The sequence below is a fragment of the Cardiocondyla obscurior genome, linkage group LG06, assembly GCF_019399895.1.
Source record: "Cardiocondyla obscurior isolate alpha-2009 linkage group LG06, Cobs3.1, whole genome shotgun sequence".
NCBI classification, from domain to species: Eukaryota; Metazoa; Arthropoda; class Insecta; order Hymenoptera; family Formicidae; genus Cardiocondyla; species Cardiocondyla obscurior.
Window position 1 is genome coordinate 5,647,768 of NC_091869.1, and position 16,420 is coordinate 5,664,187.

At 42.2% G+C, this 16,420-nt stretch overlaps 1 protein-coding gene across 1 annotated transcript; it reads right to left on the reverse strand.

The window, feature by feature from the left end:
- Positions 1 to 5,120: 5,120 nt before the first annotated feature.
- On the reverse strand, positions 5,121 to 11,278 carry LOC139103431 (uncharacterized). The gene is made up of 9 exons (XM_070658080.1): positions 10,519 to 11,278; positions 9,924 to 10,109; positions 8,331 to 8,675; positions 7,071 to 7,147; positions 6,761 to 6,864; positions 6,595 to 6,694; positions 6,037 to 6,249; positions 5,707 to 5,820; positions 5,121 to 5,635 (listed from the first exon to the last, which is right to left on the reverse strand). The coding sequence occupies exons 1-9, from the start codon at positions 11,276 to 11,278 to the stop codon at positions 5,480 to 5,482; spliced, it is 2,055 nt and encodes a 684-aa protein (XP_070514181.1). The 3' UTR covers positions 5,121 to 5,479.
- Between the last annotated feature and the right edge of the window lie 5,142 nt (positions 11,279 to 16,420).

Genomic DNA, 16,420 nt, shown 5'->3' on the forward strand with positions numbered 1-16,420 from the left:
TCAGGGTGACGACGCGTTTAACGCCCGCAGGTATTTCCTTCAAGTTCAATAATGTTTTACAAATCACTCGGCAATTAGAAGAATTAATATTTTCCGCAATAAAATATTTAAAGTCCATCGGCCGCAATGAGACGAGAGTAAAGTTGTTAGTTTCCGAGTTTATTATCTTATCTTTTAAGACTGACATAATAAACCGTAAATATAATTTTTTATTTGTTACTATTGCGCGTCCAGTGCGTGTTTTCCGGCCGAAAATCGAAATTTAATCTCCCACGTTCTGCATTTTTTTTTTTCTTTTGAATATTAATCGGGCATAAAATATTCAGATTGACTACTTAAAATACTAAAAAAATTTCTTTTTACTTTGGCTACGCAAAAGTCGAAACTAATTCGGCGGGTGTTGTGAGATTTTCAGGTTCTGAACAATTGAAAAGTGATGGATCACCCGCTCGCTGGCTTCGTGGCTTCGCCACGGTGTTCGGAAGGTGCAGGTTCGCTCCTCGTTTGCTCGATGTAGCCAAATAAGAGACGAAAGAGTGTTTGCTTAAGGGCCGAAGCACGTCCAGCATACTCGCGGGATACTCGTTTCCACTCTTCTCTCGATACGCTTCTACGTACTCCCGTAATGTTATCGTATCAGTGTCGTGGACACACGCGCGCTGCTCTCTCGAAATATATTCCGACACGACACCGATTCAACTTGCCCGATTTCTTGAGAAAAGAAAATCTGGATAAACGAAGGAAAAGGCAATTTTACAATTTTTTTTTTTCTAATTCTCGAAAGAATTAATCAATTAAATTGATATATTTCGTCGTAATTTCGTTATTTGTCGCGAAATGAGTAATAAATAAGTAACAAAAGGCGAGGAGAAGTTTCAGAGGCATCCAGGGTTAAAAATTTTTTTTTTTTTGCTATCTACTTTGTTGTTGGCGGACAATATAGGCCTCGATAATGATACACGAGATCGCAATTGACGATTATCTGTGACAGGGCTTGCTATTATCTCGTAATGTAATTAGTAAATCCTCGTCCTTGGGCATTCGCGCAACTCTACGCCACTGTCGACATATCGAGGGCCGTGCAGGTAGCAAACATATATGTATATCATATTGTGGACCTCCGGCGTATACACGCACACGGAGGTAACTTTCTGTCACCCTCAGCCGTCGAGCAAACACCGAGCCATCGATTTTTAACCACCGATTATGCCCCGTCACGATAAGCGAGAAATCTCCGCCGTATCGTCACTTGAGAGTCTCTCGCGCGGAGACGATCATCGAAGGCGATTTGGGGAAGTCGTATCTCAAAAAGAAAGAAAGAAAAAAGAAATAAAAAAATAGAAAAAAAAACACTGATCGTAAAGTAATATTCCCAACGGTTATTTGTACTAACGTGAATTAACTTAATTTAATCTCGGTTCAACTGGCTTCTCATCTGATTTTAGGAAATGAAAAGGAGCTTATTAAAAGTTTGAATTAAGATTGAAGTTGATTTGCGTTGGTGGAAATTGACCCGAGTGATGCAAACAATTAAGCTGCTCGTCGTTTTGTTAAGTCTTGCGAAATTTTTCGAGTTTAACTTTTTTTTTTAATAGTGGCTGATAGCTAACTACCTTAATTTGCACGTCGCAGTCTTCTTATCCGAGGGATAAGATCGTTGTTTCGATTAGCTATCGCTGACCGCCGATAAGTCCTAATTGGTGTCGTATATTCGCTTATCGTGAATCTATATTTATGTAAATACCGTTAATGAAGCCGTATCGATCGCCCGTCGGCCGTTTATCGGATTAATTACGATTCTTTACTCGTTTGCATCGGTGAAGTAAAACTTAAGGTACTTTAATAAGCTTTAAACAAATAATTTAAAACTAGCCGTAACGAAAAAAAAGTTCCATTAAAATTTCCAAATCAATTTTGAGAATAAAATAAAAAGCTTATTAATTACAGTAATTGATACATTTTCTATATTTAAATCGATTTTGAGTCCATGAAGATCAAAGATTTAATTCGGGATTGTTTAACGACTCTTAATTAATTTTAAATAATTTTAAATATTCTACAAAATAATTTTAGGAAAGTTGATACGTTTATTTATGCTTCATCTTTCGCTACGTTCAATTAGACGATGCGAGCAAAGCAGAGCTACATATATTTAATATGGTTGATAAACGGGTCGTCGCTTGTATGTTGCAGGTATATTTGTTGGGTGGATTAAGCATGGCGATTTTATTGGTATAAATAGGTTAATGAAATGGCCGTTTTACTGCCGCAATAAATATGCCGTCATCGTCATTAGCCTCGTCGCTCCACTTTAGATTAACGGGCGATAATGGCGAGCGAAACCGTATAATCGATTTATAAGTTTTCCATTAAACCTACGCGCTAAGTATTATCGCATCTTGATGTATCCCGTTGTCCCGTTTATCAGTTTGGATGAGCAGCTCTCGCGCTATCCCCCGCGCGTCGCTCAATTAACAAAAATCATTTAATTTTCTTTTGCACAAAAATCGCGTTATCGCCGTGCGCGTCTTATCGTCGCCGCCTTGACTTTTTTTTTTTATCCACGCTTTTATCGCGGCTGGTACATCAGCGGTGTTGTTGTACTCGACGCGTGCAAGAACCGCGGGGCACATTTTTACAGATTTTTTTGTCCATTAAGACTCGCGCGACAACGCGGAGAAAATTTCGGAAGGGAATTATTATTATTAATGTGTCACGTTGAGAGAAAAATGTTGGTAATAATTTTATAGTATTTTATACCGCAGACGTAGTTGACTTAATTATTTTTGCGGTTAAAAGTATTTTGAAATTATTAGTTGAGGCCAGAGGTAACTATATATATATATATTTTTTTTTTTTTTTCTTGGCGCAAAGTCGTGGACTATCTTGGAATTACGAGATTAAATCCCACGGAAGACAACCGGCTAGCTAGTATTTAATCTTACAATTTTCTGGCACCATAATAATTCTCTAAAAGTTTCCTCGGTGAGGATTTTGCGAGAGGCGTTCTCCGAGCTATCATTTCAAATGCGGAGGGTTAATCGCGCGATTTCAATAATCAGTTCGGACGATAAGTTTTTCAACGGCGCCGGAACAATTACGCGAGTGCCGTTCCGGCGGGCGCAATTATGCCGTTTAACGAATATCATGGCGTCTTGCGACCCCGGTGGTCCCTTCTCTTTCCATCCTCCTGGCACATCCGGCGTTTGACCTCCGTTTCCCGCCCTTTGCCCGCCGAGCACTTCGGCAGGGCAGTCCTATTCCGTAATTAGAATCTCCCGGCCCCCGAGGAGGCCTCGCGACCGACTTCGCCCCCTCACCGGCCATTACTTTTAATGGCGTTGTTAATGAAACTAGGTGTCGCCAAATTAACCTCCCATTCCAGCTGTGCTCAACCGTGAACGAAAGCGCCGCTCGGCGAGGCGCAATTAGATTTCTTTAATCATGTCGCCGTATGATTATCGCCGATATAATGGACCTCGCGAATCCTTTTTGAATAGACTTTTCCTGCAAACTCGCAGAATACTATCAAATTGGTTCACGGACGAGTTTTAAACTCCCGCGCGTGTTAAAAAAATCCATCGCTCGACTAAGCGATTTAATATAATTGCGAAGAAGGTTTATTTAAAAAAAAATAAGGGGAGGGAAAAATTTTGATTATCAGAAAATCGGACTTCTCTTTAAAATTTTCATTGCTATTTTTATTAAAATACTGCAGGTTCGCGGGAACACGAGTTCGTAATTGAAGGGAGTCTATCTGACTCCAAATATAGATTTTTTTTTCTTTTTAACTACTTAAATTCTTCCGGACCTCATCTCTTGAGATTGCGCGCGAATTCGAGAGATGTTTACATCGACAAAGTTTCTCGTTCTCCCGAGAGATACGGGATATTAAAAAACGTAAACGTATTCGCGCGATACGACGGGCGTGACGGAAGGACTCGTGAAAGAGAGAGACGAGCTTCGCCGTTCGATCGCGGCCTGAAGAAGAACGCGATCGGCAGTAAGAGACAGCGGAAGGTCTGAAGACCGGGAGGGTTTGAAAACCACTGGCCCGGGCTGATTATCGCGGTAACCACCCCCCGAGCGCCAATTAATCTTAACTTTTACGGGGCAAACACTTTTCATTAAGCCCGCCTCTCCCGCTGCCGTCCCCGCGTTCCCTTCCTCGCCCTCTGAGCCTCGGCAACCCCCGCGCAGACCCCCGTTTTCCTGGTCCACCCTTTGCCGCCACCCGTCCTCCTTCAGCCACGGCGAGGAACGGCAAGGAAAATGGCTCCCCAGACAAGCGTTTAATCTGGCTCTAATTAGCAACTTACCCTCCACCATCGCTCTAGCTTCTCTCCCCCCGGTCCCCTTTTCCGTGTCATGGTAGGTGCACTTCTCTCGCGCATCCTCCAATCCCGTTCACCTTCCGTTCGGCTCGGGTCCTAAAAGGAAGGGCTGAAAGGCACCCTCTTCTTTTCCTTCTGTCGATTATTACGCTCTGTTTATTTTATTTTTCTTTTTCTTTATTTAATTATTAACAAATTGAATTTTTGCGCCTTGGTGTTATTAAATATAATCAAATTTTGGGAAAATTGTATTTTACAATTTAGAAAAATATGCTAGGAATATGGTTTAATTTATTATCAATTTTAATTCGATGTTAAAATTATTAATCAAGTTATAGGATTTTTTTTTAATTATTATTTTTGTGGAATTTTAAAGTACTGCTTTTTTTTTATTACCTGCAGCGCAAAACTACTAGTTATCCCAGTGGGAAACTTATGGACATGTGGATAGGTGGTGTTCACTTTTGCAGGTAGTCGATAACGGGAGATAGCATATCGACACTGAGTACATACGCAAGGGATCTATTTTATGTACAATATATTTGTTGCAAAACTAGATTTCTATAGACATCTTTCGAAAAAACAATTTTTCGTACAAATTAAATTTAATAATGTTAAATAAATTTTATGGGATAATATTTTTTTTTCAAGTATTTATTACTTTTCGAATTTAAAAATAAAATTTCTTACGTAGCTTGGATATCATAAATCGTCAGTAATATTAATACGAAGACAAGTCTTTTAAATTGAATAGTTATCTTTCCATTTTAACACGACAATAAATTATTTATAACGTAATACGTATAACAATAACGGAGCTTAAACAACTTAAACCGTCGTCGCATCTTTACTCCTAATTAATTATCAATTTTCTAATTTATCTAATTAGTCACTGGGACACGCCGACTAATCTTCAACTTTGATTAACGTTTAATTATCAGTTTCAAAGAGCGTCGCGTTTTCGGCAAAGATATCCCGTTCTTTAAAATCGAGCACGATTAAAAAAAAGGAAAAAAAAAGAAAAAAAAGCGGGATGAGACTTTGGTAACTGTGCGTTCTTGTTCTTTTTATCTCTTTCTCTCTCTCTCTTTCGCCCCTTCTTATCAAGCGAGGCAGGTGGTTTTTCGGAGTATTCGGAGATTCCTTTAGCTCATCACTTTATCGATCCAGGGCACGAATTTCTGGATATTCGTGTACACGCCGGGAAGGTGCTCGCGGCCGCAACCGATACCCCAAGAGACCAAACCGATCAGAACGTGTCTGCCCTCCACGGACATCGTGAGCGGACCTCCCGAATCGCCCTGTAACGAGATAACTTGTAGACGAGTGCCTCCCTGTCTTTAAAAATGAAAATCTTACTCGATCGATTTACCTGACATGAATCTCGACCGCCCTGCTTGTATCCCGCGCAGAGAAACACGTCGTGAATAGTTTCTCGCCTCCCGGCGGCTCTGAACCACTTTTGACATTTGTCATTCGGTATCACCTGAAAGAAAATAATTATTAAACATACGCGGAAGTTGAAATAATTTTTATTATGTGATTAAACAGCAAAAAGAAAATTGATTATATTAAAATAAATTAATTTAGCCGCGAGAAAAATGGATATTTTGTAGATATACGTCGTGATTTTTGTCGCGCGCGGTTTAATCGAGGAAAAGTTTCGTCAAAGACCGAGTACGTTGACCGGGAGTAAGCTTACTTCGACGTCGACTTCTTGAAGAATGGACGGCGCCGAAGTTTGACCGTGCCTGGTCCGTCCCCAGCCAGCGACAGTTGCGGTCCGGCCGGAGAGCTTCAAATTCCTCGCCGGCAGGCAAACTGGTACGATGTGCTGCTTGAAAGCCACCACCCGGGACAGCTTCACCAGAGCCACGTCGTTCCGGAAGTCGGTGGGAGAGTATTGCGGGTGTATCTGTGTTTATTACGATTTTTAACGTGATTATTACCGAGCGTTGTTCGCGATTCGCATTTTTGCCCATTGAGAGAAAATTATTATTACTTCTGGTTTCACTATAACATTATTAACTGAATTAACTATATTTCTGCTTAAACATATCACAAAATTTTAATTGAGATTCTATATTTTTCTCTCAATGCGTGTGCGATTTATTACTATTATTTTTTTCTTCTTTTTTTTTTTTAAGTTTATATCGACGTTATATTTTTTAATACATCCGTTATAATGCCGGGCAGAATTTCCGAAAAATGTCATACGCGTCAAATCGATAAGACTCAAAGTATTAATATTTCAAAGAACCTCTTTCCTCTCGATATTAAATTCTTCGTGGAAGAGCCGTTCCGACTGGTCCCGGACGTCCCACTCCCCGAGTCGTACTTTTAAATTGCTGTTCGGCGTCCTGGTACACAAAACATTAATGCATCAGCGGCTTTACGTTAAACTATCGATAGCAATCAATACTAACGTCGCGACACAGTGCGCCGCGGTGACCACCCATCGGTTGTTCAGCAAAGCGCCGCCGCAAGATAGCTTCTTGGTCTGCAAAAATCCCGACTTGATAATCGCGGCCTGAAAAACAAGGAGAACGTTAAGAAAGCTCTTTTTCAAGCACGTTGCAACAAAAAATCTGTATTCAAGGCACGCGTCACGGCCCGCGACGCTTAGTGATGATTTAATAGATTTTTTTTTCTTGTTCTCTCCGCGCTAGACGAATCGAACAAATTGATCGATGAATAATGCAGAGAAAAGGAAGAGAAAGAGAGAAAGGTTCTCACCTGCCACGGATGACTGCCGAAGCTGGACGAGTGTCCACCTACGATTCTATTGCTCCTCGTGTAGAGCTCGCCGCAGCCTGAAAATAGGAAGTTATATTAGACGTTGCGAATTATTATACTATTAAAAAAAAAAAAAAATTATTTGCGATAAGTCAGCGACGATGTTAATATCGTTGAGAGAGAAAAATATTTTTTTTTAACAGCACCTTGTGATATTAATTTAAACGAGGCAATACTCGTGCGTGGAAAAGAGAAACTGAGAATATACGAGAAAAAGGAGTTTATTATTCTTTTTTTTTTACGCTGAAAATTTATAGTTTATTACCCGATACTTTCTACAATTATCACAATTAAACGAATACCTGGATGTTTGCTTAAAACGATCGTTCGCGCCTTAGCGAGCGACAGAAAGCAGAAAAAGAACACAACACGGCACGACGTGTAGAAAGTTTGTACAACTTTGGGAAATGTATTTATTATCGCAGATTATAGAGATGCAGCGCCCACGCGATTAATCGCCACGAAACTTTCTTGACAATTTTAATGAAAATTTTATTTGAAACGTAGAGAAAAACATTTTGTCTAAATTAACTTGATATTTAATTTAAATGCAACAATTTAAATTTGAACAAGCACGCGGACTTTTCTTCTTTGCTTCATACTCCATAAAATTACGCTGCCTCTTCCTCGATTCGCTTGTTCTTTGTCTTCAGCTGTTTTTTTAATATTTTTTATTTTTTTTTTTTCCGCCGTTCTCTCCTTTCCTCCAAATTTAACTTCTCCAGTTCGAAGTGCAATCGTTCGTCCGGCGCTCCGTGCAGCAGAAAGTGCGACGTGACGGCGAAAGCGTTCGTTTTGGTGCAGCTTTCACGTGCAAAACATTGTGCACAGTCTCCGTCATTTGGGATCCATTAGATCGATTTGTCAGTAGCCGGCGCATTTAGCGACGAGTGCAACAGTATTTCTTTCGTCACAGTTTTGTCTCGTATGTTTACACTGGTTTTCGTCAAATCTGTACGTGGGTTTAAACAGTCAGCGCTTATTCTCCAGCTCGATTATAATAAAATTATATTATTTATAATTTTACTATAGTTTTATTATAGCTCACGCCGGAAGCGGTTATATTTTTCTCACAGCGCGTCGAGATCACGTCAAATTCGCGGATCGTGCGTTCGACACACATCGTGCGGAAACACACACACACATACACACTCATAAGCAACATACGGTGCAATAGTCGTGCGATTCTCATGCGATTACCACGGTATCTGGAGTAGTCCAGGGCGTTGGACGAGTCCTCGATAGGTCCGCTAGAAGTCGCGGCCGGGTAGCCGCCGTCGAACTCATCCTGCGGATATTCCTGGGTGGTGTGGTAAGGACGGGTGACGTAAGGCGGCCGATGGGTAGTCTCGTGGCCGATCGCGAGATCGTTCGGCCGATCGTGATTCCAGATCGCGTAGGACGGGTCGTAGAGGCTGCCACCGGCGGCCACGAACGTGGGCCGGTGGGCCTCGTGCGGAGGCCTGCCGGGCCTTACCGCGCTGCTGTAAATGTTCACGTCGTCGTCTACGTACGGCTGCTGGTGCCCGAGATTTATGGAAAACGCTAGGCAACGGTAACGGTGCCCCTGTTAGTTCGCAGTCACTTCGGCGATCGCGTATATCCAATATTCCGCTCGCAGTTGGAGAATTAACGATCGGCGATTTAGGACAAGTCGTTTCGGGCAGAAGGATAATTATCGCGGACACCAGTATATAGCTCTGGTGTTAATAACGTGATAATCGGTTTGCTCTTGCGTCGCTTTCTCTCGACCTGCTCGTCGCGGTAAATACTTTTACCTTAGTTCGATAGATTTATAAATAGAAAAATTATATATATAATATTATATTATTATAATATAATATAATAATCATTATTATATAAAATATATTTAATATCGTAAAAAAATGTTAGATGACTCGATCGAGTTGCTCCGCAACCGCTATCTTCCCTGTTAGCTTCTAATCTCGTGTTTCATTGTATTGATGGTCGCGCCGGTCACGGTTGCCGACTCGCGGCTCGGGAAAGCACGCCCGCGTAAAGTTCTACGGGCGCGCAAACTAGGTGTGAATAACTGTATTTGAAAGTGCCGTCGCCACGCCGTTCGTATTACGCGCTATATATATAGTATGTCTGGTTGTGCAATTTCGGATGTCACCGGATAGAAATCGGGTTACTTCCAGCCGGTGACTTCTTTCAGTTCGCGATAAACCTCTTAGTCTTCTTTTGCGATCCGATCTCGTCTCGATTCCTAACGCCGGCGAGATAACGTCACGCCCGCGCACAGATGTTAAACGTATCATCATCTGCGTCCTCTTTGCGCTTTTTTTTTTTTTTTTTTTTGTGTGTGTTTGTTAAATATTTTTTGTCCGATTTCTTTCTTTTTATTTTACGATTTTTTTTTTTTTATTTGAATTTGGACGAGAGGTCCATTCTCCAGCTACAAAAATTGAGAAGAGCGTTTGCAGAAGTCGATCTCGGGCGAGTCGCGCTAAACGCGCTACGCAACCTCGAAGTCTCGGTTCAGAAACTCGGTTTAGCGACATTCGAGGACACGGACCCCTCGTTCAGGATGTCGGAAATTTACGGCGGCGTGACGGTAGGTAAAAAGGACCCCTCGCGAGGTTAATTGACCCACGCCGGTGGATTAAAAAACTCTTCCGTGAGAAGAGCATACTCGGCGCTCTCATTGTCTCCGGCGTTTCCGAATGGCAGATTAAGAAATTCGCGACAAACTGTCCGGCGAGGTTTATTCGCTCTCTCTAATCGGTTGCTTTGGTAGGCACACTTCTCCGCTATGGAATATATACTTACTGGCATTCTGCAGCAGACCCACGGTCGGCCGCGGAATTTTCTCGGGTATGTCGTCGTCGTCCACGCAGCAGCTCCATATCAAACCTCCGGAGCAGAGATCGACAGGCCGGCCGCCCCCTAAAACGCAGCTGATGCTTAGCCCGCACTCAAACTTCGCACCTTTGTACTTGCACGTTTGAGGTATCACTGAAAACAGATTTCGCGTGTAAATGCCAATTCTCAAGCTGGACACTATCCTGACCAATTAATTTAATTTACTTAATTAAATTAAATTAAATTAATTTTTTTGTTTAATCTCGGAACTTAATTAATCTATTAATTTTAATTTTTTTTTTAATTAGAAGAAGACAATAATTGGAGAAAAAAACGACAGGGATATTTAAAAAATAGTTTTACAACAAAAAATTCTGGAATTTGATGTCGATGTGTTCATCTCTTGTCGATCGATTAATCGCCATAAACTCCAGTTGTTATTCATTTTGTGCAAGTCAATTTCACGACTGGTGCTTTCGTAATTTTTAACAAATCGATCTGCGAGATTTACTTCCGGAATCTCGTTCAACTGAAAGCTCCGTCACATTTTCGTCCTACATACTTCTGCCCAGCATGTCCATAAGGCCGCTCTGTAAGTTGGAGCTGTGCCCTCGATGATCACTGGTGTGATTTCGCTTCTTCCTAAGCGTCTCCACTAGCAAGGCTCCTTGCTGCTGGCTAGTCAGCTTCCTCCCTCTGCCCTGCCGATGCCCGTCCGCCGTTTCTTCGTGTGGCCCGTTCAACCTCTTTCGCCTCATCTCATTCAACAACTCTTGAATGTTCACTTCTTCCACCTTCTCTTCCTCATCTTCGTATTGCGGGTCCTTATCGAACACTTCCTGCCCGCTCCAATCCGCCTCCTCGTGGCTCGAGAAATGATCTTGGACGTCTTTTGACAACGTCGGGGTCGTCGGGTGCTCCGCGTTCTCCAATATGGCATCGCCGGACTCGAATGGAAAACTTGAAAAGTACCGATACCGCTCGGCTTCCGGCGGTCTGCCAATCACGTTCTTCAGAGTGCTCTCGATGGCCCGGTTCTCGCGCGTCAGCTCCTGCCTTCCGGTTTCCGGTTTCCAGAAATCGCGACGATCGTTTTCCGAGTCATCGGCCACCGCGAGCCGCCGCGGGGAGGTTTGGAGAGCCTCGCGCGAGCTTGACGATCTGGACCGGTACGTGTCCGACCGCAAACGAGTATCTTTGGCTTTTACCGGCGCGGGCGTTCGGCTGGCGATCTTGCAGTCGTCTCTGCGTCTCCAGGAACGGGCGTCGTGGTGATTGAACGCGCCCGCCACGGTGATCAGAAGCACGAGCGCGATCTTCATGATCGACTTGAACTTCCTTGTCACTTCGAGGACACCCTGCGCATCATTCCCTTTTCACGGCTCGCTCGAAGGTTGAAAGGGCGGTAAGAATTATTCACGACGGTCCATTCTCCTCTTCCTCAGCGACGACAGCGAGGAAGACTGCCGATCTCGCGAGCGAAGACCGAACCCGGTTTCTCCGAAATTATTCGAAGAGAAACTTGACTCAATTTGAAGTCAGGTTTCTCTCGTGAGATTCGACTAGTTGAAATTCCACTCGTAAGATCGTTCGGAGTCCACTGGCACACGATCAATTCTCGTGAACCCTTTTTACGTAAGCTAACGAACTTTCGGTTTCTAAAAAAAAGGAAAAAAAAGGGGGGGGAAAAATAAGACTCGATGCACTCGACGAGACCGCGGTTGATTTTTAGTCACAGATTCTTCAGTTTCGGAGACGCTTCATGGTCGAATCTCTCGTACAAATTTTTCCGTCGCGGTGCGAGCGGTTTTGGGGTTTCGCGTAAGCACCGCCATTTTGGCGATTACTTGAATTTCTCTCGCAGCTTCGATTTGTCGCGTAAATTTCCGTCCGAAAGACGAGAGATGCCGGCGCGTGCAGCTTTTACTTCGCGGATCAACGACTCGCAACGATCGAGGGCCCGGTGTCGAAAGGTCTCGACCCTCGGCTCGAGGGTGGCCTGTAACACTTGGCCGGAGTGACGGTGAGGAGCCGTGACAATACGCGCCTTCCGCACGTGGACTGGGCCTTAGACCGATGTCCCTCGGGCCTCTCGATGCGAGAAGGCGTCCACTGCTTTCACCGGCGTCAGCTTTCCCGCGGTGTCGTCCGTCGTTCTCACATTGGCTCCCTACCTCCGCCGTCAGAACGCATCGCGATGTTGTGTGCCTTATTTTCCATTTCTTTCCCCGTGGAATTATTGTGTCGCCGCGAAATTGTCGTACTCTGAATAAGCTGGAAAACTCCATCAGATTCGGGCCAGCCGCCTCGCGGCGGACGGAAAACCGTCGAGGTTTTTTTTTTTTTTTACATCCAAACCCTTTGTAATTCTTTTTAGTCATTTAAATTACCTTTCGTTATTCTGTTGTAATTCTTAAAATATGCATTTTTTCCAGTAAAAAAAAAAAATTTGATATTAATATTATTAATATTTCGTTGGATTTTTTTTTTTTTTGTTAAAATCTTCATCAGAATTAGATAATTTTTTTTTTATTTTGTTGAGTTTAGTATAATAGACTTTGCTCTCGAGTTCATTAAAGATTCATATTAAGAGTGAATAGTTGAAATAAATAAAAAGATGAAAGTGTGCGTGCGAAGGTATCGGCGACTATCGTCGAAATCGACATTTACATCAAATAGATTCGACAAGATGAGGATTCCGCGACCCAATTTTATCGCATGGCTTCGCTGACAATATTTTTACTTCGATCGCCAGACCAATGCGAACCTAGATCCATTCACGTAGTGTCCTACTGAATTTGTTTGAAGAATATTAAGCGGAGATTAATATTTGAACTAGTGCCAATCCGTGTGCGCGAATTTTTATGCCTGGGTAAAAATATACTGAAAGATCGTTCTGTAAAAAATATTTAATCAGAAATTAAAATCGATTTATCAGTTAAAGTTTGAAGAGCGCCGATTAATTTTCAATAACTCTGCAAGAAAGCACCGGATATTATTTTTAATAAAAGGAAAAAAAAAAATTTATCAAAGCGGGATTCGCGAAGAAAATTCTAGCCGCAGTGAAAACGCAGCTTCCGTGCGCTTTATTATAAATATTCTTGTAGAAAGTAAGCGTCGATAAGTGGCCTTCCAAGTACGATTCTGATTTCGTCTTCCTTGTTAGCTCAGCTGTGATCTTTCGTGCTTCGCTTGTATTTTACTAATGTATAAATATTATAATCCTTAATTTCTTTTTTTTTTTAAAGAAATATTAAATACTCTCCTCTTTTTTTCAACTTTTTCCTACTCTTCAAATATATTTTCGCAGCCGCAAATTAACCAAAAATATTTAATTTATAATATTTAATTTGTAAAAATATTTGACATAATTTGTTTAAGTGATTTTATTGAGTCTTCGTCGAAAAAGAATAACGCGTTAATTTTACGTTCCAAGCGATAATTATTAAACGTAGTAAAAAAGAGGATAGGAAAAAAAAAAAAAAAAGGGAACTGAATTGCTTGGATTAGATAAAGATATATAGACCACGTTGCTTTGCTTGTGTAAATACGAGTATCCGGTGAACGTCAACCGGTTCGTCATCTTAAAATCTTTCCGGCTATCATTTCGACAAGATCTTACCGTTGCATGCGAATCATCGCACGCTGCTTGTCGATTAAAATTATTTTGAAGGTAAATAACATTGGCAAAGGTTCCGCGGTGATGCAATCAGTTGCATTCACATTGTACTTACAATTAGATCTCGTTAATTAAGTAAGAAACCAGAAGTGTGCCGTAAATGTCTATTTCTTTTTTTAAAGAGTCGAAAGAAATTAGTTGTTCCGATTCATGTGCATTTTGTCTTTTTTTTTTTAATAATTTGGGACGATAGTCGAATTCCAAAGTTATATAATAATTATTTTTATTATTAGCAAAAGCCGCGATACTTACGTCCAAGTTCGTCAAAAAATCTCATCTGCCCATTTACGTCGATCGCGTTTTCATTGTTTTCTTCTTTTTCTGGCTGACCTAAAAAGAGAAAAAAAAATACATTAAAATCCTCATTGCTATCTCCTACGGCATTATTTTTGGCGGCAGCGTAAAGTGTAGCGCTCTCTTACCGAGATTTCTCAAAAACCGATCGTTTCTTCTGTTACTAGCGAGGCAGATATCTGCGATCAGGAATAATGAGATAAGCGCCCCGGCTTTGAGAACAGTCATTTCTCTCCCCGTCGGCGACGATCGTGCGATTCACTGTCGTTGGCCGAGCATGCTCGCGACCCCCGTCACGAATCGTCTCCGTATCGGCGCCGCGTCATTTTATCACCTGATTTCACCTTAAAATCCTTAAATCCTTCTGGTCCCGGTTCGCCCGCTAAAAACCGAAAAACATTTGTCAATGGAAAAAATGAATTTAATGCAATTAAATTATATTACAATTTATTAATTAACAGTAATTAATTGTTATGCGTATTTTTGGGACGCCGCGAAGTGCAAAGGGTATCTCGCCCGGCTGGCACGCTCCGGTTTCGCCGTCGATCTCGGGGCATCGGGAGGAACATCTTTGTCCACATCCTCGATCAGTTCCCTCGCACCGTGGAGCGAGCTCACGTTAGCGTGTCCGAAGACGTTTTACGTACAGTCCGGGACAAAAGTGGGACACGAAACCAGGCCACCGAGACAAGTGGCACGCCTTTTAGTGCTTCGTAACGTTCTACAGACCGATCTACATGCGGAACCACGTCTTGTTCTTCTCTTCCCCCTCGCCGCCCGCTTTTGGTTATTAGTGAAAGTTAGCCGGTAACTTTCGACTTTGACAACGACGACGATTCGTTGCGGAACGCGCACGCCGGGTCCACGCAGCACAAAAAGGCATTTCATTTCGAGAAGACACTTTTTTTTTCGATTAAATTTAACGAGATAGTGCTTCTAAATTTTTTTTTGTTTTTTACGAAAATAAACCGGCAACGTCCGTGAGAGACGCGGTTGTTTCGCTGGAGATTAAGTCGCTTGTCTTCCACTTTCTTTCGGGCGCTCGACTGATAACAAACATTGTGTCTGTTCAAAAGTTGCACTTCTCTTGAAAGTACCGCGAAGCCAAGCGCGGCAGGTTTACCTCGCGAAATAAAAGCCCCCCCTTGCTCTAGAACAGCCGTTTAGACGGCACGAAGCGCATTGAAGACGAAGGAAAGAGTGAAATATCACTTTCAACCACCGTAAGTTACGAGCTAAAACCCGGGCGCGCCATTGTTTTTGATCGCTCGACTTTCCTCGCGCTTCAGTCTAACTTCTGTCTAACTTCTGTCAGTGGTAAAAAAAAAATAAAATAAAATAAACAGCGCCACGTGGTTGTGCCAGCGCGCGTCTACCTCATTTTAACTGGCCGCGTTAATTTATTAATTAGTTCCCATGCGATAGGTTCGCTGTTTACGGCATTAAGTCTTACGTGTATTTTTAAATGAATAATTCTCAAAATATATTTTAATGATTAATATATTAAAATCTTTTTTTTTTTTTTAAAGCACTCGGGCAAGATTTTATAAATTCTCTGATACCGATTGTTAAAAAAAGGAACGACGTTTACGTCTTGGCAAAAGGGTTTTACATAAATAATAAGAATTTTTTTTAAACGAATGAACATGATGAAAGCGACCGCCACATTCTAAAGAATCGAAAGGACGCGCGGCGATTCGATCCAGCAGCCTCACCTGAGTTTCTATCAAGATCAAGGTTGAAGGCGAGACTGAGATCTTGGCCGTGAACCGCGATTCGACGAGAGGGAGAGAGAGCTAGCTCTCGAGCTTTTTATCCTCGATTGATCACTTCTCGTCGTGCATCTTGCTTCTTCTATTCTCTCCTGTACCTCTATATAACTTTATTATTCTCGCGCGCGTTGAGGACCACTCGAAAACAGAAGCGCGCACTTTCGGGAATGAATTCACCCGTGATTTCTAGTCAGGGCGAGAGGCGGCTGTAAAGTCAACTCGAGATCCGATTCACCGGCGTATACTTAATGGGAACTCGCGTACTTCGCGTACTTCGCGGTTCACGTTTCACACATCGACGGGCCAATGAATAGAGCACCGCGACACGCGGTTAACTACTGATGAGGAACAGAAACATCAGCATCCGATACCACTCTCTTCGGCTGGGTCTCACTCTCTCCAGTCGGGCCCAAGACGCCCAAAGCGTTCCTTTTCTATCTAGCAAGTGAAATTACGACAAGATGTAATGAGTGTTCTTTTACATCCGTTCCTTTTGGATAAAAAGCGCGCGACGGAACTCATCACTTTCTAACCAGATGTGTGTGATGGTGTTTTTTATTTTTTTTCTTTTTCTTTTTTTTTTTTCGCTCGACTGCTTTTTCTGCGATTTTTCTGCGTGGGTAATTTTGTTTTAATTTCAAATCGTTTGATTTAAAAATTAACTATTCCCCAGCTCTCTAATTTTTTCTGCTTGCGCCGCCTTCGTTTCTATATCACGA

Excerpts from the sequence above, each read along its gene's own strand:
- LOC139103431 (XM_070658080.1), bottom strand. The coding sequence starts at position 11,278 with ATGAAGATCGCGCTCGTGCTTCTGATCACCGTGGCGGGCGCGTTCAAT. Across the intron at positions 10,110-10,518 it reads TATGGACATGCTGGGCAGAA|TGATACCTCAAACGTGCAAG; the intron begins GTATGTAGGACG and ends ATCTGTTTTCAG. Across the intron at positions 5,821-6,036 it reads TTCAAGAAGTCGACGTCGAA|GTGATACCGAATGACAAATG; the intron begins GTAAGCTTACTC and ends ATTTTCTTTCAG.